The sequence below is a fragment of the Panthera leo genome, chromosome F2, assembly GCF_018350215.1.
Source record: "Panthera leo isolate Ple1 chromosome F2, P.leo_Ple1_pat1.1, whole genome shotgun sequence".
In the NCBI taxonomy this organism is placed as follows: domain Eukaryota; kingdom Metazoa; phylum Chordata; class Mammalia; order Carnivora; family Felidae; genus Panthera; species Panthera leo.
Window position 1 is genome coordinate 266,865 of NC_056695.1, and position 26,427 is coordinate 293,291.

Genomic DNA, 26,427 nt, shown 5'->3' on the forward strand with positions numbered 1-26,427 from the left:
GTATAGCATCTTGGCTTTAAGGAAATGTTTCAACTGTTTCTTTTATACTACAGATGTGTAGGGGCAGTTTTGTAATTGCTGACTTACCTTATGGGATTTTCCTGGAAAGTATTCTTGTTTAGTGTTGTGAGGTGCGCGATCTTGGAAATAACACAGCAAGTTCTTAACAGTGAATACTTATAATAATTTAATGTGTATTCCAAATCAAAATTTTAATGGCCATATAAAAGTCCACCATAGTCCAAGAAACATTATTTAAGAGATTGAATTCTGCTTGTTTTTCATCTTTCAGTATTATTTAATCCTGGCAGGAATGTCTTTTATATAAATCTGTTTCTACATGTCTGGTTACTTACTTGGAATCAATTCTTCAATATAATATAATCTGGTTAAAGTATAAAAATTTTTTAAAAAGTCATTGATCCATATTTTTTAAATTGTTCTCAGGAAAGTTTATATTACTTTGTGTATCTACCAACAGATTATAAAATGGTCATTTTTCTCAAGACAGTAAAATTCCCCCAATTTATTCCGTTTGCTTCTTAACATGCAGGGGTTAAAAGGTAAAGTGGGGCTGCCTGGGTGGCTCAGTTGGTTAAGCATCTGGCTTCGGCTCAGGTGATGATCTCGTGAGTTTGAGCCTTGCTTTGGGTGAGCACGAGCCCCGCGTCGGGTGAGCTCCTCTCTCCCTCTCTGCGCGTCGTGGGATTCTGTCTCTATTTCTCTCTGACCTCGCTCACTTGCGCCATCTCTCTCTAAAAAAATTTAAACAAAGTAAAATGGGGGCGCCTGGGTGGCTCAGTCAGTCAAGCGTCCGACTTTGGCTCAGGTCATGATCTCAGGGTGCGTGAGTTCGAGCCCCACATCGAGCTGTGTGTTGTCAGTGCAGAGCCCACTTCGGATTTTCTGCTTCCCTCTCTCTCTCTGCCCCTCCTTTGTTTGCATGAACTCTCCCTTTCTCTCTCAAAAATGAATAAACATTAAAAAAAAGTAATACGGAAAGTGATTACTGATGTTTTTTCAACATCTCTGTCATAGGTAGATAAAATTAATTCAAAAGTGTAAATTAATTCAAAAGGTCATATTACTCTTTATTGTTTATTTAATACGTATCCTGTGTTCTAAAAGGGATGTTTAAGTGATTCGTAAAGTAGGTAATCACCCTCAACAAGGTAAGTTGCAAGTGTTGTGGAAGAAGAAACAAAAAGTATAGGCAACAGATATTAGACTCGTCAGCGTAGTCTTGGATGACAGTAATCTGCATGTGTATGTTGTGTAAACAACATCCACAGATGCTCTCTTACACTGCACATCATTTTTGGAGGTACCTGTAAGGTTTCTTCAAGTGGAAATTTTATTTCCAGTGAATTGATAAACTTGCTTATAGACAGCAAATTCTCTTTTTAATGAGAAACTGAATTATCTGTCCTATGGAGGAATAATTATACCTGTGGGAAAGGGGGTAATTTTCAACTCTAACTTTCCTGAATAATTTTGAAACTTCCTCTCCTACAACATCTACCAGAGTTATTACTGACTAAAACTAAGTTGCATAATGCTTTCTCCTGGCTTTTTTTCAACTGTATATACGGTTTGGAAGAGATTGAAGTGACAAATTAAAAACGTGAGCCCTACAAGGAAAACAATTGGAGAACATAGAAATTTTTCATTTGGATAATAAGCTAACTTATGTGGAACCAGATCATAAAATGAAATTTTTATGTCTAACAAAACAAATTTTAAAAGAAGCACATGTAGGGGCGCCTGGGTGGCTCAGTAGGTCGAGCGTCCGACTTCAGCTCAGGTCACGATCTCGGGGTCTGTGAGTTCGAGTCCCACGTTGGGCTCTGGGCGGATGGCTCAGAGCCTGGAGCTTGCTTCCGATTCTGTTTCTCCCTCTCACTCTTTGCCTCCCCCGTTCAAGCTCTCTCTCTCTGTATCAAAAATAAATAAATGTTAAAAAAATGAATTAAAAAAATAAAAGAAGCACATGTAATTGCAGATGTACCTTAAAACAAGAAAAAGAAGAAAAAAGAAATGCTGATATGTTATATGAAAACATTAGGGAAAAGTTAAGAAGAAACGAAGACGATTATAAGAAAGAAGTTGAAACAAAACAAGTTGAACTCGCTCTTAGAACGCTAAACATGGAATTGAAGGCCACAAAAAATCAGGTAAATCAGTTTTTGATAAAAACTGTATTTCCATCATTATTACATAGTGCAATACATATATGTTTTATAGTATACATTTCACTCAATATATATTATTTAGGTTCAAAATAAATTAAAACAAGGGATCTTGTTCTTTTGAGCATTTTTTTAAAGTTCTCCTCTTCAGTTTTTGACCTTTTTTTTTACCGGTGTGAGACCAGAATCATAATGAAATGTGTCTCCAGGTTGTAGAAGAGTGCAGTGACACTCAGTGACAGCTTTCTCCAGGTCAGAAGGCCAGAGTCTTACAAGATGGAAGTCTAAACAATCACATTTACAAGCAAAAGGAGCTAGAAATGGCTCATAAGAAAACTAATTCTAAGGTATCTTCTTTAGTTATTTTGAAGTACATGTGTGTATGTATTTGTATACATTCTATTTTTTAGTTACTATTACTTTTTTCTCCGTGTGTGTATAAATATATATATGTATATATGAAACTGAACTCTGTTCATCATGGAAAGTATAAAGGATTTTAAAAGCACATATATTTTGCAGAAGGGCATGGGGGATGGTGGCATTTTTGCTTCACTGGATAAAATAATATTCTTGATTAAATGCATTTGTGTGCAACAACTAGTGACATTCATAATGTCCTCATCCAAAGGAGAGGCTTTTATTACTTTCTTTAGGCATTGATGAGCTTTCCCTAATCTCAAAACTATTTCTACTGGCAATATGTGTTTTGATTTTGAACAGTTACTTCACTGCCTTGATACATTACTAGGTTAGTTGAGCACTTCTGCTAATGGACAGGAGGACGAATGTAGCCAGTTCACTGGTCATATTTTCGGCATCAAGTCTCCAACTTTTGAGAAATATAACAGTTTTGCTTCAAGTAGCATCCTATTTCATTACAAGGAACTTTTGATAACAATGTTATGCTGTGGCATATACTTAATGATAATATATTGATAGGTATTGTATTCCTAATAAAATGGTTCAGTGTATTTCCCCACTTTTATATTTATTACTGTTTTCAACATGAAGAGGAAATACAAGTTATTGCAGCAGTAAATCCTCTCATGATTTTCTAAGAGATGTATAAATTTCACCTTATTTCCTATGAGTAGTTTGAAATACAAGACTTCTTTCGTACTTGTGTATTTACACTAGAGAAGTGGCAGTGGTTGGTGCAAGAACACTAGTTGTGGAGTGAGAAGACCTGGGGAAAGTCCTGCAGCTCACTCTTTTAATCTCTCCATTCTAGAATTGTTATAACCAAATGAGTTCATTGATGTATGTAGAAGGGTTTGTATTATACTACAGTGCCTAGATTTTTCAGTTATCAATAGATATAATTCTTATAACTGACTACAGAAATGGTAGCAAAGTAGATATCTCTGGAATATTCTCAGGAAAGAATAATTTTAGGAAATTTAATCTGTCCTAGTATATGCAGAGCTAAGGATTTTACTGTGGGGTACCTGTGTTCGATATCTACCATAAACTCAATATTTAAGTGTAGGCTGATGTATTAATCTTTTATTTTAGGCCTTCTGGTTTGTTGTAAATCAGAGAAAGCCTTTTCCAATTCTAAGATTCTGAAAACTTTTCTCACAAATTCTTTTTTACTTTCATGCCTTCTTTATCTTCAGTTAAAGTTCTGAAATTTTGGGAACTTATGCTTGTATAAAATTTGGGATTTGGAGCCAAAGTTATTTTTTTCCACTTGGATATTCACTTACTGTAATCTTCCTTCCTTCCTTTCTTTTTATGTTTCTTTATTCATTAGAGAGAGACAGAGAATACAAGCAGGGGAGGGGCAGGGAGAGAGAGAGCGAGAATTCTGAGCAGGCTCCTGACTGTCAGCACAGAGCCTGATGCAGGGCTTGAACCCACAGAATGTGAGATCATTCCCTGAGCCAAAATCAAGAGTCAGTCACAACCAACTGAAACACCCTGGCACACCCGGCAACCTTTTCATTGTTTAAACATAGATTATACCTTCATTTCAAAAAAAATCATGATAATGCCATTTTGAGTGCTATCTGAAAATGTGCTTTGTTTTACTTAGCATTCTGATAATCATGAGAAAACCCAAGATCTGTTGCATAAAAGCCACATGCTGCAGGATGAAATTGTCATGTTAAGACTGGAGACAGACACCATAAAATCAGATAAAAGTGTTATCAGAATCAGATAACAACTTTTGTGTCCTTAACTGAATTCAGTGAACAGGATTGTGTGTTTTACAAAAAGACGGTGAAATGATGTATGTGTTGATATTTCTCAATGTATGCATGTGAGAGTTGTCTATTATTAACATAATTTAATAAGAGGATTTAGAAAATCAGTAAAGAAATGTCTTATTAGGTAGGTGTGAGACAACTTCAATAAGAACTGGCTGATACTCTGAAAACACAGTATATGTCGGGGGCTTCCCCAGAGGTTATGTCACATCTTCTTCTGGAAAATGAAACACGGGATCTCAAGAATAAATTTGGTCAAATCAGAAATCAGGTAACAAATGTAACCTGTAAACAGCTAACTTATAGGTGGTTAAATAATATAAAGTGTTTTAGGATAATAATGTCCATGGACCGCTTTCTTTGGTATTTTCATTATAATTAATTTATTATGATTTTAGTATCTTTACAATGCATTTATTTTGTAAAATCTGCCTTCCCTTCTACTATTTGTGTTATACATTTTTTTCTTATTATACTCTTAAGAAAGTTGAGGCTTTTTTATCCTTCCTCACAGAAATTGAGAGACTTCTTTCATTCTTTAATTTAAAATTTTTTCAGTTTTTTAATTTATTTTGAGAGAGAGAGTGTGTGCGTGCATGTTAACAGGGGAGGGGCAGACAGAGGAGAGAGAGAGAATCCCAAGCAGGCTCCATGCTGTCAGTGTAGAGCTAATGTGAGGCTCAGTCTCATGAACCGTGAGATCATGACCTGAGCTGAAAGAACAATTGGATGGTTAACTCACGTAGCGGCTAAGGTGCCGCAAGAGACTTTTGTCCCCTACTAAACAATGTTTTTTAACGATATCTCTATTACCATGATGAGGTGAGCTAGATCAAATCAGAAGATAATGTTTAATGGAATGTTTCAGATAACTGTCTTAGTTCTCATCTTCACTTTTGGGAAGAATATGTATTGATTTCAGGATGACTTGTACAGAAAGATCACTTCACAAACCACTTGAACTTAGGCCTTTCCTTCGTTTTCTTTTAGACATATTGTCAAAGCACGGAAATATTCAGATCATGTAGAGTAAGGAGGACCAAAAGCGAGAATTAAGAACACTGTGTCCTGCCATTGAGCACTTTTGAAGTAAAATATACCATAAAAATCACCCATTTGCCACGCACAGTTCACTCTCTCTGTGTACACTCATGCAACCATCACTGCCATCAAGTAGAATATTTTCCTCGCCCTGAAAGGAAACCCTTACACGATGCCCCAAGCCTCAGGCAACCACCAGTCTACTACTTGGTCTCTCAGTGGAGTTGCCTCTTGTGAATATTTCATATAAATGGAGTTACACAACGTGTGGTCCCTTGGGAGTAGCTAGCTTCACTTAATGTTTTCTGGGTTCATCTGTGTTTACAGCTTATATCAGTGCTTCATTTCTTTTTATTGTCAAACAGTACTCCATTTTGGGCTAAGGCCCTTGTTCATTCATCAGTTGATGGACCTTTGGGTTGTGTCCACTTCTTGCCTATTAATACTGCTGCGTAGTTCTTGTGTGGACAACCGTTTTCAATGTATCTGCCGTCAGATTTATCCTCTGAGTTAATTGTGTTGATTTCACCATCTCTCAGCCGTTACTCATGCTGTCCTTACTGTCTTTTTAGTTTCTGTTCCTCTTGAGTAAACCTGTTATTCGGACTTGGCTCACAGTCTCCTTTCCAATGAACTTTCTCTGACTCTTTTAACTCCCATTAGCTTTAACTCTCTTGACACTTGTCATCTAACCTGTGCAGAACAATTCAGTCCTTTATTTGACATTGTTTTTATTTTTTTCGTGACAGGTAATTTCGTCTTCCTAAGTATAAATTTAAGGGATAATAATAATTGATACGTGTGGTACTTATCCTTGCATAAATTGAAAATATTTTAACTTAACAGTCTTTCCGATAAAATTAAGTGCTTTATACTGTATCAATAAATTCTTCTTGGAAACTTTGGTATAACAAAGATTTTTTTTCTAAATATATGTTAAGAAATGAAATACTAAATTGAGGGGTGACGGGCTCCAGTCGAATCAGAGTCTGCCTTTGGCTCAGGTCATGATCTCCACGTTCTTGAGATGGAACCCTGCAGTGGGATTTCTGCTGTCAGCAGAACCTGCGTTGGATCTGTTGTGTCCTTCACGTTCTGCTCCACTCAGACTCATACTCTGTATCAAAAAATAAAGGTTAAAAAATGTGGGTATATCTCTATAAACACAAAAAACTTATATAAGTAAAACTATTAATGAAAGTACTTTATTAAATAGAGGAGAAATATTCAATCAAATGTTTATTTTTTGTTTCCCTCTCACTATGATAAAGCACGCTAAATTTTCTTTCTTCCATACACAGCCAGGAAAGGGATTTACAGATTTATAGCACTTTACCAACTGCAAATATCTGGGGACAGCTTTTCTGATATGCTGTACAACAAAGCCTTAATCTCTTCATCAGATTAAGAAAAAGAAATATCTGCTCCCTCAGGGCCTTACCTAGTAACATAGTGCTCCTACCATTGCAAGTTCAGAAACTCATTTTTTTCTATTCACTTGAGTTAATTAGCCTTTCAGAGATTTCACAATTCAATATCAGAAAAGACTAATGTGCCATTCAGGATTCTAATTTATTGATATATAGTGAAACCCCAACTGTTTTCCAAGCGGAACAGTTAATGTCATCCCACTCTCACTTTCCTTTTTAGGATTCACATTGTAAATCCTAATTGGGAGCAATGAGGTAGATACACTGACCAACTCTTTTCTGTCAGTCACACAAGCTATATAATATATATGCAAGTTTCATTAGAACTATACCTGTCAGGGGAACTAGAACATTCTGTTGACTTGTCCTTTTTGTAGCCGAAGAGACATTGAAAATTATTTTCTTTTCTAGATGTCTTATAAATGAGCCAATTTTCATGCAACATGACCAATCTGTTGATCATTCTTCTATGAAGGAGAGTGCTAAGCGTTGTCCTGCTACTATGCCCTAAAGAAATAATTAAGGTCTCAAAAACTAAAATTTGTAAGATTATCCAAAACTGATGAAGCTTATTAAAGAATAATGAGGGATTTTCTGTAGATCACTATAGAAAGGAATTAGGGTTATGGCATGAAATTTTCTGCCACTTTAAGGTCTTTCTTGTGAAACAAAAATTTAGCTTTCAGCCAACTCAGTCCATAGCTCTGACTTCTCTAGAAGGTTCTTATCTCCTGAATCCCCAAACAAGGGGCTACCTGGGTGAAAATATTTGATGCACACAATTTTGAGGTGAAGATTCTGGATTGGGAAGAAGAGGTAGCTCTAGCCAACTTAACCTTCCTAACAGTATAGTCCAGTAGGCGTCTGAAAGGAACTTCAGAAGACTTCCGTAAATTCAAATCTCTATGTACTAAGAAATTACTCAAAAGGAAACAAAGGCAAACCAGTGATCATCCAGCCCTTGAGATAAATGTCGTGTTATAAAGAAAAGCGAGACAAACTATGCTGGTCAGCACTCTAAGGGCAAGGGTGTCCCCCAAGACTCAATAAGAAAAACACACTCAAAATAACACTGAAAGAGTCTAAATAAAATGTACACGAATAACTGTCTACAAAGGTAATCCATGTCAAATAATGATTTTTGAGTGTGCGGTTGAGGATGTTGTCTACGAGCACCTAGACGCAAGAACGAAAAGTACACAGGGCCTAGGTAAAGGGGTCAATGCTGGAAATGTGAATTAGGGAATCTGGTTTTGAAGCCTCTAGAGCAATTCAAAACACAGATAGCAAGGCGCAAGGACTTAATATCAGGGGTTGCCATCCTTTAGAAACAAGGTGGGGTCAGAAGAGCAGAGGGAGGGCATGGTCATTTTTCTCAGCTGCTGCTGAGAAGCGAAGCAGGATAAAGACCTTAAAAAATTAAAAAAAAATAAAAAAGAGGTACTTGATGACCCTCAAAATATAATAGTGGAATGGTAGGAGTAAAAGTTAGATTTTAGTGTAAAAGAAGGAAATAGGTGAAGAAGAATCTGTGAATGAGACGATACATTAAAGAATGTTCGAGTCCACTGCAAGGGGAGAAGCAGCGTGATAGATGGACAAAGCCTCAAAAATTAAGCAAATGGTTAATAGGAAAGGAGAAATTGAAATCTTTCTTTCTTATGCAGCCAGTGCTGAGATTTACAGATTTATAGTACTTTACCAACTGCAAAGCTCTGAAGACAGCTTTTCTGATAGGCTGTTACCACAAAGCCTTAATCCCTTCATCAGAGTACCTGCTAAAGCAGCCTAACATAAACAGTATGGACATGAAATGATTGAGGCACTTTGTTTTAGCAAGACTCCATTATTTCCATGTCAGTGACTTTCCCTTGCCTCTACTGGTCACGTAAAGCATCCATTACTCAATCTAGGAAGTGCTATTTGTACTGTAGTCCGTGAGTATTGTCCACTGTGTAGTATAGAGAGGGAGTTAGTTAAAAGTATTATAAGTGGAAAAAAAAATACTGTTTTTTGGTAGCATTGGCGAAAGATGTGTGAAGTACTGAGGAGAGATTCTGGGCCTCATGCTCCCCATTTGCTGCCACTTGCAGTGGTATGAAGAATGACGTCAGTATAATTTGTATAGAGGACCACTTGTATTGGCATGCCACCTGCCTAAACTATTTCATTGTATTGGAACGCAAAATACAGCCACAGTAAGCATGCTAAATGCATACACTTAGAACTGACATTGTGTATGTACCCTTCTAAGTAGTTCATGTATTATTTCCTAATTTTAAATTCCCAAGATCCCAGTGAGGTAGATCCTATTATTATTTATGAGATCAATTTTATAAGGTTCTTTATTTTTAGAGAAAGAGAGAGAGAGAGAGAGAGAGAGAGAGAGAGAGATTGCCAAGCAGGCTCCTCGCTATCCACACAGAGCTCTATGTGGGGCTCAATCACATGACTCTGAGATCATGTCCTGAGCCGAAATCAAGAGCCAGACGCTGACCCGACTGAGCCACTCAGGTACCCCAGTGGTACTGTTATTACCTTCATTTTACAGATGCAGAGACTGAGACACCGAATTTTAGGTAGTGTGCTCAAGGTCATACAGCTCATAACCAGCAGAATTGGGAATTCAGACCCAGGCTTTCTGGCTCCTACTAAGATACTGCTTGTCAAACTCTTCCATGAAATATTTTGTAGTCACTGAAAACAGCATGTTCAGTTTCATAATCACGAGAATACCAATGTCATTCACCTATGTGAATATTTAAAATCATAGTTGATATGGTGCTTGGAATATGAAAACTGAAATGTTTACCATAAGGTAAATTCCTATATTTCCTCCATTTGACCAGTAGATATATGTCTATCTGATCATATGTAATTTAAAAACATTAACAACGTTATGTTTTGTAGGAGAGTAAGATTTGTAAACTATTCTGTAACCGTATTGAGATGTTTTCATCTCAGGTCATAGTTTCTGTTGTAGAAGCTCAACTCTTGTTATGACCTCATACTAGCCATCGATCAGCATGTAGAGGAGGGTGTGGCTGGGGCCAATAAGATTTTAGTTACAGCGGCACTTGGACGGCTTAGTTGGTTGAGCGTCCTGACTCTTAATTTCCACTCAGGTCATGATACCAAACCCGACATCATGAGACCGGTCATGAGACCGAGCCCCACATAGGCTTCATCCTGAACTTGCAGCCTGCTTACCATTTTCTCTGTCTCTCCCTCTGACTCCCTTCCCACTTGTTTGTGCCCTCTCCCTCTCTGTCTCTAAAGTTAAAAAAAAAATTTAGTTACAGAAATAGGTGATGGTGTTCTACAAGATCAGTATTTAAAATTATTTTTCTTTATTTTAGTTGCAAGAAGCACAGGAATGACATGCCGAGGCCATAAGATATGCTAAGATGAAAGATCATATGCTAAAGTATAATTTAAACCTAACAGAAAATAGCTTATTTTTAAAGCAGATAAGCAGTGTACTAAGAGGAATGTATTACTTATGCCAGTATATCATTGTTAAGCTGGATACAAATTCCAGATTTGACCTATTTTGAAATGCAAAAATTTGGCATCTTATCTCTCAATTCTGCACCATTACCACAAAACACGCGAAAATTGGCACAATTCCCAAAACTTCCTCTTGATACAATTTTAAGAATTTCTGAAATACCTTCATTTGTTCAGAAATTACACGATACTGTTTTAAAATTATGTGTGAGAATAATTATCTTAAGATCTGCATTTTAGGCTAAAGGTTAAAAATGCCAGGCAAGAAGAAACCATCAAACATCAAGCGGCCCAAATTCAAGATCTTCAGAGCAATATGCTAAAGGCAAAATTGGTAAGTCGATCTCTTAATGCCTGTCTTACTGAAAAGGAATCCTTATTTCACTAATCATATGGAAAATCTCACTGACAAAAATATTTGGTTGATATTGTTCCTCCTTGCTACTAGTGATGTAATTTTTCTATAGAGATGAAGCTGATTGAATTCATAAAGCATTGTTTGTAGTGAGATTTAAATAAAAATATTGTGAGAATCCAATAAAAGCAACATTTTATATATACTTCAATGAGCATTTGGTTTAGTCCTCCTTTTGGCTACTGTATATAATGCTGCTGTGAACGTTGGCATACAGATGTGTGAGTCCCTGCTAATATTTTTCAACGTGTTTCAAACCTCTGCACACTTTGAGTGATCATTTCATCTTGAATTTTGACTTTCTCTTGTAGTCTCAACACTTCAGTGAGAGTTTGAGAAAGGGTTATGTCAATAATGATTAGTTGTAATTCACAATTACACGTTTGCAATTTATTGTGTTCATCAAGAATTACTTAGCAGGTCGTTATGCAAATGTCCTTCTCAAAGGAATGGACTTTTTGTATTTGGAAAGGAAAAGAAATGCCAGTAAAAATTTAGAAATGTGTGCTCACTAAGGGCCTTACCTAGTAACATAGTGCTCCTACCATTGCAAGTTCAGAGTTTTCACTCACTTGAGTTAATCAGCCTTTCAGAAATTTCACAAATCAATCTCAGGAAAGACTAATGTGCCATTCAGGATTCTAATTTATTGGTATGTAGTGAAACCCCAACTGTTTTCCAAGCGGAACACTTAATGTCATCCCACTCTCACCCTCCTTTGTAAGAATCACTCTGTAAATCCTAAGTGAGAGCAATGAGGTAGATACACTGACCAACTCTTTTCTGTCAGTCACACAAGCTATATAATATACATGCAATTTTCATTAGAGCTATACCCGTCAGGGGAACTAGAACATTCTGTTGACTTGTCCTTTTTGTGGCCGAAGAGACATTGAAAATTATTTTCTTTTCTAGAGGTCTAATAAGTCACATTGTATCAGGGAATTTTCATGCGAGTAACATGACAATCTGTTGATCAGTCTTCTATGAAGGAGAGTGCTAGGCGTTGTCCTGCTACTATGTCCTAAAGAAATCATTAAGGTCTCAAAAACTAAAATTTATAAGATTATCCAAAACTGATGAAGCTTAAAGAATAACGAGGGATTTTCTGTAGATCCCTACAGAAAGGAATTAGGGTTATGGCATGAAATTTTCTGCCACTTTAAAGTCTTCCTTGTGAAAAAAAAAACTTAGATAGCTTTCAGCCAACTCAGTCCATAGCTCTGACTTCTCTAGAAGGTCCTTATCTCCTGAATTCCAAAACCAGGGGCTTCCTTGGTTGAGAAATTTTTTTGTGGTGGGCGCGCGTTATTCTTGTTGTATCTTTAGTTTTTATTTTTTTCAAATTTGTATCCAAATTAGCATTTAGTGAAGCAATGATTTCAGGAATAGATTCCTTAATGCCCCTTACCCATTTAGCACACCCCCCCCACAACCCCTCCAGCAACCCTCAGTTTGTTCTCTATGAGTCTCCTGTGTTTGTCTTCCTCCCTGTTTTTATATTATTTTTGTTCCCCTTCCCTTTTGTTCATCTGTTTTGTCTCTTAAAGTCCTCATACGAGGGAATTCATATAATTTTTGTCTTTTGACTAATTTCACTTAGCATAATACACTCCAGTTCCATCCACGTAGTTGCAAATGGAAGGATTTCATTCTTTTTGATTGCTGAGTAATAATCCATGGACTATATATACCCCATCCTTTTTTTTAATTTTTTTTTAACGTTTTACCCATTTCTGAGACAAGAAGAGACAGAGTGTGAACAGCAGAGGGTCAGAGAGAGGGAGACACAGAATCTGAAACAGGCTCCAGGCTCTGAGCTATCAGCACACAAATCGACGCGGGGCTCGAACTCACGGACTGGGAGATCAAATGACGTGAGCCAAAGTCAGCCGCTTAACCGACTGAGCCACCCAGGCGCCCCATACCACATCTTCTTTATCCATTCATCCATCGGTGGACATTTCGGCTCTTTGCATACTGTGGCTATTGTTGAGAGTGCTGGCGGTGCATGTGTCCCTTCAAAACAGCACACCTGTATCCCTTGCATAAATGCCTAGTAGTGCAATTGCTGGGTCGTAGGTTAGGTCTATTTTTAGTTTTTTGAGGAAACTCCATGTTTTCCAGAATGGCGGCACCAGCTTGCCTTGCCACCAGCAATGGAAAAAGATCCTCTTCTCTGCATCCTCGCCAACATGTGTTGTTGCCTGAGTTGTTAATGTGAGCCATTCTGACAGGCGCAAGGTGGTATCTCAGTGTGGTTTTGATTTGTATGGCCATCGGGATGTCTTTGGAGCAGTGCCTATTCATGTCTTTTGCCCATTACTTCACTGGATGACTTGTGTTTTGGGTGTTGAGTTTGAGAAGTTCCTTGTAGATTTTGGATACTAACCCTTTCTCTGATATGTTATTTGCAAACACCTTCTCCCATCCTGTAGGTTTCCTTTTAGTTTTGATTGTTTCCTTCGCTGTGCACAAGCTTTTTATTTTAATGAGGTCCCCCTAGTACATTTTTTCCTTTGTTTCCCTTGCCTCCGGAGACGTTTTGAATAAGAAGCTGCAGGCAAGATCAAAGAGGGTCTTGCCTGCTTTCTCCTCGAGGATTTTGATAGGTTCCTGTCTTCCATTGAGGTTTTTCATCCATTTTGAGGTTATTTTTTGTGTGATGGACACCTTTTTATGTGAACATGTTTTGATTTCTCTTGGGTATATACCTATAAATACAGTTGCTGGTTCATATGGTAACTCTGTTAAATAAACTTTTCTGTTTGTTTTTGTTTTGTTTTTTCAACTTTTTGAGAAGGGGCAGGCAACTGGGTGGCTCAGCCAGTTGCGTGGCCGGCTCTTGATTTCAGCTCAGGTCATGATCTCAGGGTTGTGGAATCAAGCCCTACATTGGAGCCTGCTTGGGATTCTCTCCCTCCCTCTCCTCTGTTCCTCTACCCCACTTGTGCACTCTCTCTCAAATAAGTTTAGAACAATTGTTTTTCTAGATTAACCTTTTGAGGAACTGCCAGACTGTTTCCAAAGTGGCAGCAACATTACATTTTCATCAGCAGTTTTTGAGAGTACCCATTTTCCTGATTCTTGCCAATATTTGTCATTATCTGTTACTTTTATGATAGCAATTCTAGTGGGTATGAAACGGCTTCTTGTGGTTTTGGGTTTGCATTTTCTTAGAACTAATGCTGTTGAACATGTCTCCTTTATTTTTGAGACAGACAGTTTGAGCAGGGGAGACGCAGAGAGAAAGGGAGACACAGAATCTGAAACAGGCTCCAGGCTCCCAGCTGTCAGCACAGAGCCTGATGCGGGGCTCGAACCCAAGAACCGTGAGATCGTGACCTGAACCCAAGTCAGAAGCTTAACTGAGCCACCCAGTCACCCCGAACATCTCCCTTTGAACGTTATTATCCCTTTCTGTATCGTCTTTAAAGAACTAATCCATTCTTTTGCCCGTTTTTCTATTGGATTGTCTTTTCATTATTGGAAGAGTTATTTAAATATCCTACATACAAATCCCTTAAGAGATATGGGATTTTCAGGTATTTTCTCCTATTTAGTCACTTGCCTTTTCACTTTCTTGATGGTGATACTTGAAGCATAGTATTTTTTAATTTTGATGAAGTAAACTCAATCTGCTTTTGTGTTTTGGTGTCATGTCTAAGAAATCATTGCCAAATCCAGTCACAAACATATACATGTAAGCTTTTTTCTAAGAGTTTTATCATTTTAGCTCTTAGATATTAATTTTTTATATATGCTATGGGGTAGAGGTCTGATTTTATTACTTTGCCTGTGGGTATCCATCTGTCTCAGTACCGTTTGTTATAAAGACTATTCTTATTCTAATTGTCTGGCACCCTTGTGGAAAATCCGTTCACTATAATGTGAGAGTTTATGTTTAGATTCTCAATGTTAATACATTGATCTATATGTCTGTCCTTATGCCAGTACCATATCAAATTTTATGAAAACTTTTTCCTAGTTATCTTGCAAATTACCAGTCACTTGTGTAATAATAAAAAGTCAATGTAGTAGAACTTAACTTTGCTCCTACAGAGATTTTTGCTTCTTGAAGGACACTTTCGCCAGCCTATGCTGGCTACGCCAGCCATTGCTGACCCCATGACTCAATGTGAAGTCAGGCTCAAAAAGATAAAATGCTCTTTCTTTAGTGTGTTCAGACTTTTATCTATTTATTTATATTTATATGTATTTTTAGAACATGCACAAGCAGGACGAGGGGGTGTGTGGGGAGAGAGAGAGGAGAGAGAATTTTTAGCAGGCTTCACAGTGTTGAGGCTGACAGTGGTCTTGGTCCCATGACCTTGGGATCATGACCTGAGAGGTTGAGGCTCAACTGACTGAGCCACCCAGGTTCCCCGCCTGTGCAAACTTTTAGTGTCTCAGTGGTGCCCACTTTCATTTCCATCAAATCTTGGCCATAGGATCTCTTGACTCAGTCTACCGTTTACTTCATGTTTTATTATCTCATTATAATGCATAGACTCATCCATAGTTTTCACCATCTAGGAAGGAAAAATTAACTCTGAGCTATTCCTCTTTCCTGTTAAGCAATCTTGCTAATCCATCATCTTGCATTTCACAATGAGATCCTCTTCTGACCTGGTTCTTTTGTGTAACACTGGTGTTAATCCTGTTCTTGGCACAGATCCTACATTCTTGGAAACACAGTAGTCTGTATCCCCTTGTTTCACTTAAATAGAAAGATATGCATAGCTATAGGTTATAGCTCAGCATATAATTAATGGAATAATCATTACATCATTCAAATAATACAGCTGTACATAGTGAGTTAGTATTAAGTTGATTTATCAGAGACAGATAGTAAATTGGTAATTTGAATGACAACAAACTTTGAAGCCAACTTGTATGATATGGAGAAGCATTGTGGGACAAGACAAAGAGGTCTTTGTGGTCTTACCTCCCCACAAAAACAAGGTTGGAATAAAGTAAAAGAGAATGTGCAGTTAATTTAAGTAGTACTAAAGGACAGTACATTTGTTTTGCTACTGAAAAGATGAAAAATGATTCTATAACATTCTCTTTATTTCCTCACTGAGGAAAGGAGAATGAAGATTGAGTATTCAATGGAATAAAAAATACTAAAAGCTGCCTATTTCCTTTAATTGAAATCAGATCAAAGGCCCAGTTTTGGTTATCACATTGACTCTTTATAGTTTTTCAACTATTGTGCTTCAAATCGTATGTCTCTGTGCTTCTACCTTGGGAAATTCTAAAGAGGCATTTCTGCCTACCTGTAAGAATTTTGGAATTGAAGGGAGTCTTAGCAAAAGATCTTAGAGACAGGAAGATGGCAGAGGAGTAGGAGGACTCTAGGCTTCCCTCATCCCACGAATACAACTAGGTAACAGTCAGCTCACCCTAAATACCCCAGAAATCGACCTGAAGACTGAGAGAACAAACTCCACAACAAAAGAGAGAAAAGAGGCCACATCAAAGAAGGTCCTTGATGCAGAAATGTCGCCTAGAAGAGAAACAGATCCTGGCTGCTGCAGACGGGAGTCGAGGTTGTGGGTAAGGATGAGAGAGAGGAATGCACAGGGGAATGCACAAAGAGAACATATCCCCATACCCACTGGCTTGGAAAACAAGAAGGGCTGCATTTCGTGAGTTCTTGCAACCAGTAGTGCTTCAAGTCTGGAGTTTAAAAGGGTATCCGGTTTAGATGGCTTAGAGCCCAGAAGTACTGCACTGCTCTTCGACAGAAGGCAGGCAAACAACGTGGGAGCATACAGCATGGATACAGTGGTCTGAAGAGTGCCTGGGGCACACAATGAGGAGATTAGTTGCTCTTCTCAGAGCACGTCCCTCAGAGGCAAAGTTCAGAGAGACCTGTGTGTAGGAACAAAGCTGCTGGCTGGCAACATCTCCTTCTGCCCGTCACCACAAATATAAAGTCACCTGCAGGAAGCAGTGCATTGCTAACACTGGCTACCTAGCTTGCTTACATCAAGCACTACTCCCTTGCACTCTGGTGGAACTTCATTTTTTAATCACTCTTGCTTGAGGTCCAGCACAGCAGACCCATCTCCCAAACCAAGAAAAATGCCTGCCCACACCACATCTCCCAGCCAGAGAGTTTCCCTTGGCCTCAGTTCCAGGAGAGGTGGTGACAGGTCTCATTTCATAAGCAGACCAGAGCACACCTAGTTAAAACTCGCTATGTTCAGGCCAGGGACCAAACACTCACCAGACCAGGCAAGGAGAGCCTCTGCAGACGACTGGCCTGAAGGATAGCATAGCCAGAACACAACAGCAGAACACATGCAGCACACACTGGTGACACTCCCTGAAGTGCTAGACCCTGGGCATTACATGACGTCTTTTTCCTAAGTCCATTACTTTCTGAAGCAGGTGACATAACTGGCTTCTCTAACACACAGAATCTGGCAGACATTTAGACAAAATGAAAAGACAGAGGCATTTATCCCAAATGAAAGAACAGGATAAGGCCATGGCCAGAGACCTAAATGGGACATATGTAAATAACACGCCTAATGGGGAATTTAAAAGAATGATCATAAGGCTATTCACTGGACTTGAGAAAAGAATGGAAGACATCAGAGGGACCCTTGCTACAGACATAAAAGAGTTCCAGAATCAGAGATGAAGAGTGTAGTAAAAATAAACAGCAAGCTGGAAGAAGCAGAGGAAAAAATTAATGACTTAGAAGACAAAGTAATGGAAAGCAGTGAGGCTGAAGAAAACCAAGAAGAATTATCAATGCAAGAATAGACTTAAGGAACTCTGTGACTCCATCAAATATAAAAACATTCATATGATAGGAGTCCCAGAAGAAGACAGAGAGAAGTGGACAGATAATTGATTTGAAGACACAATAACTGAAAAATTCCCTAATGTGGAGAAGAAAACAAACATCCAGATCCAGAAGGCACAGAGAACTTCCATCAAAATCGACACCCAAGACATGTTGTAATTAAATTTGCAAAATATACTGCTAACATCTTTGTTTTTAGTGTTTTCTTTTTTCTTTTTTTATTTCCGTGACAGAATGCAGACACAAGCAGGGGAGGGGCAGAGAGAGAGAGGGAGAGAATCCCAAGCACTCTCTGTGTTGTCAGTGGAGAGCCCACTGGAGGGCTTAAACCCACAAAATGCGAGGTCACAACTTGAGATAAGATCAAGTCATGCTTTACCGACTGAGCCACGAAGGCGCCCCACTGCTACAAATCTTAAAAGTAGCAAAACAAGTCATTAACTTCCAAGGGAAAACCCATAAGGCTAGCAGGAGATTTTTCAACAGAAACTTTGCAAGGCAGAAGGAATTGGCATGATATATTCAAAGTGCTGAATGAGAAAAATCTGCAGCCAAATACACTCTATCCAGTAAGGCTATCATTCATAAGAGAAGAAGTGATAAAGAATTTCTCAAACAAAAATGGAAGGAATTTGTGACCACTAAATCCGCCTGTAAAAAATATTATAGGAGACTCTGAGTGGAAAGGAGAGATCAAAAATGACAGTATAAAGGCAGGAAATGTAAAAGTAAAATATATATTTCTGTAAAAAAAAATCGTCAAGGAATGACCCAAAAAAGGATATACAATATAATAGCTTATCAAAACATGGGGAGGAGAAAAAAAAATGAGCTCTAACTTAAGTGACCATCAACAATATAGACTGCTACACACAGAAGAGGTGATATACAAATTGCCTATCAACAACAAAGCCCACTAATAAGCATGCAAAGAATAAAGAGAAAGAAATCAAATATATCCTTAAAGCAAATTAGAAAGACATTGAGAGAAAAACAATAAAGGATTTGAGAAAATCTCCAGAAACAACCACAAAAGTAGTAAAATGACAGTAAATACATAACTGTCAATAATTTGGATATAAATGGAATAAACACTCCAAACAAAAGACCTAGGGTGACAGGATGGATTAAAAAACAAGACCCATCTGTATGCTGCCTATAAAAACCTCATTTTAGACACAAAGACACATGCAGACTGAAAGCGAGGGTATGTTTGCACTGTTGGTGGTAATGCAAACTGGTGCAGCCGCTGTGGAAGAATGTGTAGGTTCCTCAAAACAATTGAAAATCAAACTACCCTACGACCCCTCAATAGCACTATTGGGAATTTATGCAAAGGATACAGGAGTGCTGATTACTAGGGGCACATCTACTCCAATGTCTCTAGCAGTGCTTTCAACAATAGCCAAATTGTGGAAAGAGCCTAAATGTCCATCAACTGATAAAGAGATGTGGCTTATATATACACCGGAATACTACCTGGCATGGAGAAAGAGTGAAATCGTGCTATCTCTTGCAATGTGGCTGGAACTGGAAGGTGTTATGCTGCATGAAACAAGTCACAGAAAGACAGATATCATATGTTTTCGCTCATTTGTGGAACTTGAGAATCTTAGAAGACCCTGGGGGAAGGGAAGAGGAAAATTAGTTACAAACAGAGGAGAGGGGCAAACCATAAGAGACTCTTGAATGCAGAGAAAAAATAGAGGGTTGATGGGGGGGCGGTGGGTGAGAAGGGAAAGTGGGTGGTGGGCATTGAGGAGGGCACTAGTTGGGATGAGCCCTGTGTGTTGTCTATGATGAACCACGGGAATCTACCCCCAAAACCAAGAGCACACTGTGGCTTTGAGCCATACAGAGAAAGCAGATATCATATGTGTTAACTCATGTGGATCCTGCGAAACTTAACAGGAACCCATGGGGGAGGGGAAGGAAAAAAAAAGAGGTTAGAGTGGGAGAGAGCCAAAGCATAAGATAATCTTAAAAACTGAGAACAAACTGAGGGCTGATGAGGGGTGGGAGGGATTGGAGGGTGGGTGATGGGTATTTAAGAGGGCACCTGTGGGATGAGCACTGGGTGTTGTATGGAAACCAATTTGGCAATAAATTTCATATATTTAAAAAAAAAGAAAGGATACAATATGACTTGAAGGACAGAGAGGACCAGATTGGACTTAAGAGATTTTTTCAGAACGTTTCATCCTAAAACAGAATACACGTTGTTTTCAAGTGTACATGGAATACTTTCAAGAATGGATCACAAACAAAAAAACAGGCCTTAATTTTTAAAAACAATACATGCAAGTTAAATAGCGTGCTACTACACTGGAATGGGTTAAGCAGGAAATACAAGAAGAAATTTTAAAAATTACGTGTATACAAATGGAAATGAAAAGACAATGTCCTGAAACCTTTGAGATGCTGCAAAAATGGTCCTAAGAGGGAAGTACAGAGCAATATAAGCCTACTTCAAGAAGCAAGAAAAATTTCAAACAACCTAACCTTACACCAAAGGAGCTAGAAAAAGAACAATAAATGAAGCCCATAACCAGCAGAAGAAAGCAAGTAATAATGATCAGAGCAGGGGGACTTTGGGTGGCTTACCTGGTTGTCTGACTCTCGATTTTGGCTCAGGTCATGATCTCACAGTTGTGAGATAGAGCCCCGTGTTAGGCTCTCTGCTGCCAGCATGGAACCTACCTGGTATTCCCTCTCTCTCTCTCTCTCTGCCCATCCCCCACTCTTTTGTGGTCTCTCTCAAAATAAAATTTAAAAAAGAGATTAAAGCAGAAAAGAATGATAGAGAAACAAAAAACAGATAAAACTAGAACAGATCAATGAAACCTAAAGCTGGTTCTTTGTAAAAATTAATAAAACTGATAAGGCGTTAGCCAGAGTAATCAAGAAAATAGAAAAGACCGAAATAAATAAAACCACAAATGTGAGAGTAGAAATAAGAACCAACACCACACAAATGCAAATATGTATGAGAGAGTATTGTGAAAAAAATGTATGCCATAAATTTGGACAACTTAGAAGAAATGAAAAAATTCCTAGAAATATAAAACTTACCAAACTTAAACAAGAAGAAATAGAAAATCTGAAAAAAAAATCAATAACCAGCAAGGAAACTGAATCAGAAATCAGAAAACTCTCAACCAACACAAGTCTAGGACCAGATGACTTCAGACGTAAATATTAACATGTAAAGAAGAACTAATACAGGAAAACAAAAAGAAAAGAAAAAAGAAAGTTTAACCTGTCCTTTTCAACTTTTTCCAGAAAAACATAAAAGGAAGGGAAACTTCCAAATTCATTCTATGCCAGCTGTACCCTGATACCAAAACCAGATAAAGACACCACAAAGAGAATTACAGGCCAGCATCTCTGATGAACATGCAAAAATCTTCAACAAAATAAGCAAACTGAATCCAACAATACATTTAAAAATCATTTCCGGGGGGCAGGGGCAGCTTGGTGGCTTAGTCAGGTAAGTATCCAACTTCAGCTCAGGTTACAATCTCATGGTCCGTCGGTTTGAGCCCAGTGTCAGGCTCTGTTGACAGCTTGGACCCTGGAGATTATTTCAGATTCTGTGTTTCCCTCTCTCTTTGTCCCTCCCCTGCTTGTGCTCTTTCTCAAAAATAAATAAATATTGAAATTATTATTCACTATAATTAAAATTAATTATTCACTATAACCAAATGGGATTTATGCTTGGTTTGCAGGGGTGGTTCAATATTTGGAAATCAATGAATGTGATACCTCATAATAATTTTCAAAAAAGAATAAAATATTGCAATATATGCAGAAAAAGAATTTGACAAACTATAACATCCATTCATGATACAAACCTCAACAAAATAAGCTTAGAGAAACCCTACCTCAACATAATAAAGGCCATATATGGAAATTGAGCAGCTAATATGATCCTAACTGGGGAAAAACTGAGAGAAAAACTTCTTAGATCTTGCTTCTAGTTATCTGCTTCTTCTCATTAGCACCATTGGTTGTTAATAAATTAATCTTAACATTCATTACATCCTACTTTAATGGAGACCAATTTCTCCTATACAGGTTTATGTGTCTTCTCTTTTTTTTTAATCCACTTTTCAATTTATCATTTTTGTTTTTTTCTTAACAAACTCCCCAAAGATTAAATTTCTTTTGTTCACAAATCTGTTAGGAAAATGTGGTCAGGACAGCTAGTCTCTGCCCCGCTCAGCTTCAGGTGGGGCAACTGAAAGGTTTGGGGCTGGATCCATTTGAAGATTTGTTCACTATCGTCTGGTGGTTGATGCTGGCTGTTGCCTGGGACTTCAGTTCAGGAGGCAGCAGAAACACTTAAACTGACACACTTAGACCCTCTTTGTGGCCTAGACTTCCTCACTAGATGGGGAGCTAGATTCCAAGTAAGCAGCCTGAGATACAGAGCAAGGCAGGAGCTGTATCGCCTTTTGTCACCTAGGCTTGGGATACACACAAGATCATAGTCACATATTCTGTTCATTAGGAGCAAGTCACTAAGGTTGTTCCATGGCCTTTTTTTTTTAATGGAATTAATATTTAAAACCTATGGACACCTTTAAAAAGCAGTATAATTTACCCACTGGCCACAAATTTTTGTATTCCTCCGACTTGAAAAATACATTCACTCCCCTCCCCCTCCAATACCTCCTGCAAGTCTCAGTTATCATGGCATCAGCTTCAGGGCTTGAGTCCAAGATCTCACCATCTTAATCAGGTGCAGTGGGGATAAGCTGCCTGGGTTATGGTATCTAAAGTATAGCTCCTCGAGTGCAAGTGTTCTCAATATGAGGACTTGAGAACGAAAGAGACAGTTATTTACCACTCACAAATGCAACATTCTAGTCAACTGCTGAAGACTCTCCCATTCAGAAAAAGAAGATGGGAAGCACCCTAGTCCATAAGAGTTTTGAAATATAGCCTGATGCATGCTGTCAATTCTTAAGTTGGGACGTAGTCCTAACCACGGGAATACTTTCTCCATGTCTCTTCCCTTTCTTTACTCTTTAAGCTCTTGGTTCCTTTCTTTTCATAAGGAATGACCTGTATTTGCAGCTGTTTTTTCATCCTGCTTCCTCCCTGTGGGACTTCTAAGACCCAAAGGCCTCTTTTCATTTTGCACTAGTTGGTCTCTTTTAGTCCAAGGTGGCAAATAGTATGTTTGCTACTATAAATCCCTTACCTTTTTTTTTAGTTTCCTGTAAATATTACTGGATTTCATGCCGTGTTTTAGCAAAGCGACCCTCCCAAGTCCTTTTGAGATAAGCTTTTCGCTTCAGGTTTCCTGTGAAGCTCTTATAGGACAATGCCTTTAAAATTTGTCTACTCTTGGGGCTCCTGGCTGGCCCAGTTGGTAGAGCATGTGACACGATCTCTGGGTGCTGAGTTTAAGCCCCATGTCGGGTGTGGAACCCACTTTAAAAAAAAAATCTTATACTCTTAAGATCCTTAAAGAAATTGGAGGCATACCTCAAATCTTTCTGTTTTCCTGATAGCACCCTGGATTTTCTCTTAACCCAAAAGCCATTTCTTTATTTTAGCATTATTTGACAGTTCAACATGTAAAGAGGCCGTAAATGAGAAACAGATACTTGAACCCAGTAAGTCCTGGTTCCTTTCAGTTGCATAGTCTTTCTTTAGTTTCTCTTTCCTATCCGTTTTACTTTCAGGTATTTTGTAGCATGACTTCCCTTTCCTCCAGTGTCATTTTCTTTACTTGCTTAGAAACCCTTGCTGTCAGCCTCTTCACAGGCCATCAGGTTTCCACTAAGAGTCTTGTGGAGGCCGTTTTTGGGTCTTATTCTTACGCTTTTCTACATCTTTCCAGGTTCCACCTACCTCCTGGTTCAAAGGAAGTTTAGTTTTAGGTTTTTTTGAATAGCAGCACACCATTTTTAGTATCAGTATCTGTGGTAGCAATTTACTGCTGCATAATAAGCCACCTCTAAACCTAGTAGTTCAAAACAGCATTTATCTTGTTCACCAATCTTTAGACAGAGTAGAGCAACTCATTTCTTCTTCATTTGGCATCAGCTGGCATAACTGGAAGCTGGAGACTAGAATCATCTAAAGGCTTGTTCATGCACGTGTTTGGCTGTTGAGGCTGGCCTTTGGCTAGGATGTTGGCTAGTCTCAGCTGGAGTATCTACATGAAGACTCACTAGGTAGCCTGGGATTCCTCACAATGTGGTGGCTGCGTTCTAAGTGTGAGGTTCCCTAGAGAAAGAAAGTCAGATGGAAACGGTATCACATTTTCTCAGCTGGCCTTAAAAATCACAGCAGTTCTGCATATTCTGTTCACTAGAAACGAGTTACTGAAGGCAGCATATATTTAAGGGGAGGGATTTTCACAGAGGTATCAACAAATTTATAAAACGACCACATCCACTCACCTTGTCTTACCAATCATATAGAATGAATGGAAGTCCTTCCCAACTCAGCATCACTGAAACTCTAGCCAGTTTTGTTGTTTTTGTTTAGTATGATCTCTTATTTTCTAGAAAGTAACAAAGGATTACAAGATAACAGTATTGAAATAAAAATTTTTTTGCCTCAAAAACATATGTGGATCATCCAATTAAAGTTTTATACTGGGAGATGTGATTTCTTAACACATCCTGGAGAATCATTTCTCCTGGGAATGCAGTTCAAATTAGCATAAACATTTGCAGTTCAGAAACAGGTCGTGGCATTAGAATCATTACTTATAGATTCATGAATTAGTCTTATTTCCAGAGTCTTATCATGGGACGTATTTTTTGACTTGGGCATACATAAGTCAATATGATATTGCTAAAACTTCTTTAAAAATTATGGAGTGTTAAGATGGGGAAGGGCTAAGAGATTTTCTCCTAAGAGGGGACTTATTTTATGAAAGAAAGATATGGAAAAATCATAGAAAGATAAAAGTATAGAATGAAGTGCAAATATTGTGTAGTAAAGACAATGATAGCAAAAATCTATTTCAGAAACACCTGATGGCTTTAACGTGTCTCTTGATTTTCTGAGTTGTTTAAGGTTCCAAATTCTAACACAGGTAAAATTTTGTTGCAAATGAGTTTATTTAAATTTTGAGTCCCTGGCTGGCTCAGTTACTCTTGATCTTGAGATTGTGAGTTCATGCCTCACAGTGGGCTTAGAGATTACTTAAAATCTGGAACAAAATTTTGATAGTAGTTTTTAGTTAGAGACTGTTTTCACTCCAATTCCAAACTATATTGTTTTATTCATGCAGGCTGATGTCATTACAACGGAACTGGAAACTACATCATAAAAATGAGTTTTGCACCTCAATGCAAAATATCAAGTTCTTCAACAAGAGTTATTACCAATGAAATCTTTCAAAGAACGTGAAAAACTAGAGAGCAATAACAAGAAGTGAGCAGTAACAAGAAGTTACAGCAAGAAGTAGTCAAATGGAAACAATTTATGGAAATGAATATGGTAGAACGCAGTCAAGTGGAACAGTATAAACGGGATATTGAAGAAAGAGCACGACTGGACATAGTCCAGAAAAATTACATAGAAAAATGACACGAAGTCAACATGTTTTTACAGGTTAATTTATTGATCTGTAATGTGCTTTAATTCATTTCACTGAAAATTACATTTTGGATACATGTATTGTATGTGTTTCCTCTACTTGCTTTATGGTAATTTGTAGATTTCTGGAGGCATATGTTCCTGCCTTTAAAGATTTGTTTTCATCTTTATTCCTACTAAATCAAGAGGATAAGAAAAAATGATGATTTAAACAACTAGTCTCACTATTAAGAGGAAAAGAAAAAATGTGATTTAAAATTTGCATTGTACTTGGATTATTCTTAAGTTTATTGTTGACTTTTAAAATTTTGTCATTGATTCTATTATTTGAATTATCAGATTGCATGAATACTAATACAAGAATGATTGAACTTTAATTTTATAAATCATGTTTAATTCAGTTGACATTGATGATAAATATTTTATACTTGAGCTTTTTTTCATTTAAAATTGCTCTCTGAATCATTGACTCAGAACTAAAGGAAACATTTATAATTAATTTTTCAGATTATAGCTATTTTAAAACTATCCTATTAATTTGCTTTAGGCACAAGCAGCAGCTCAAGAAAACTTGGACAAGTTAAGGGAAAATGCTCATGCTCAACGAGAAGTCAAATGGAACTTAGAATTAAAGATCTGAAATCTCAGATCTCTACAATGAAGACTCAAGAAGATTCTACTAAAACAGAGTTAGAAACCTACAGGCAACTCTACCTAGAAGAATGAAAAGTTAGAAAGTCCTTGAGAAATAACCTGAACACGTAAGTCAAAACAGAATCATAGAAAAGAAATTAACTTATTATTTTGCCTCTAAAGCATAATTTCTGTGGAGCCAAGATCATGAGATGAGTTGGAAGTGAAAGCCAACTAGATCGTGTCATTTTGGAAAATGATGTTTCTAAGTGAACTCACCTTTGAAATGTTAGTGCAGGACAGTTTGCATCCCTCCTCTTTTTTTCGGTTTTACAGGGACTCTTCCCCCACCCCCACCCCGCACCCCCCGCCCTGTATATTTTCCATTGATCGGATCTGCTAGTCTTTAAGTGCATTGTTTGAAGCTTTCTCATTTAGAAGCATATTATTATAAAATTGCTTGTCAGATTTACCCTAAATAAAAATGTTGATGAGTTTCTTTTTGGAAGATTACATCTTTAACCTAAAAGGTCAAGTACTACTACTCATCCTGGCAGCTTGGTTCATTTATTCTCTTGATTGTGATCTTTGGTATGAT

General features: G+C 37.8%; 1 protein-coding gene across 1 annotated transcript in view; it reads left to right on the forward strand.

Annotated features, from left to right (window-relative positions):
* POTEA (POTE ankyrin domain family member A) overlaps nucleotides 1–26,427 on the forward strand; it is a 78,016-nt gene that overhangs the window by 37,585 nt on the left and 14,004 nt on the right. The window contains 8 exon segments of the mRNA XM_042924386.1: nucleotides 2,003–2,198; nucleotides 2,399–2,536; nucleotides 4,231–4,339; nucleotides 23,195–23,254; nucleotides 24,935–25,023; nucleotides 25,026–25,211; nucleotides 25,744–25,786; nucleotides 25,789–25,961. Of these exon segments, the coding sequence (XP_042780320.1) occupies nucleotides 2,003–2,198; nucleotides 2,399–2,536; nucleotides 4,231–4,339; nucleotides 23,195–23,254; nucleotides 24,935–25,023; nucleotides 25,026–25,211; nucleotides 25,744–25,786; nucleotides 25,789–25,961 (994 nt within the window).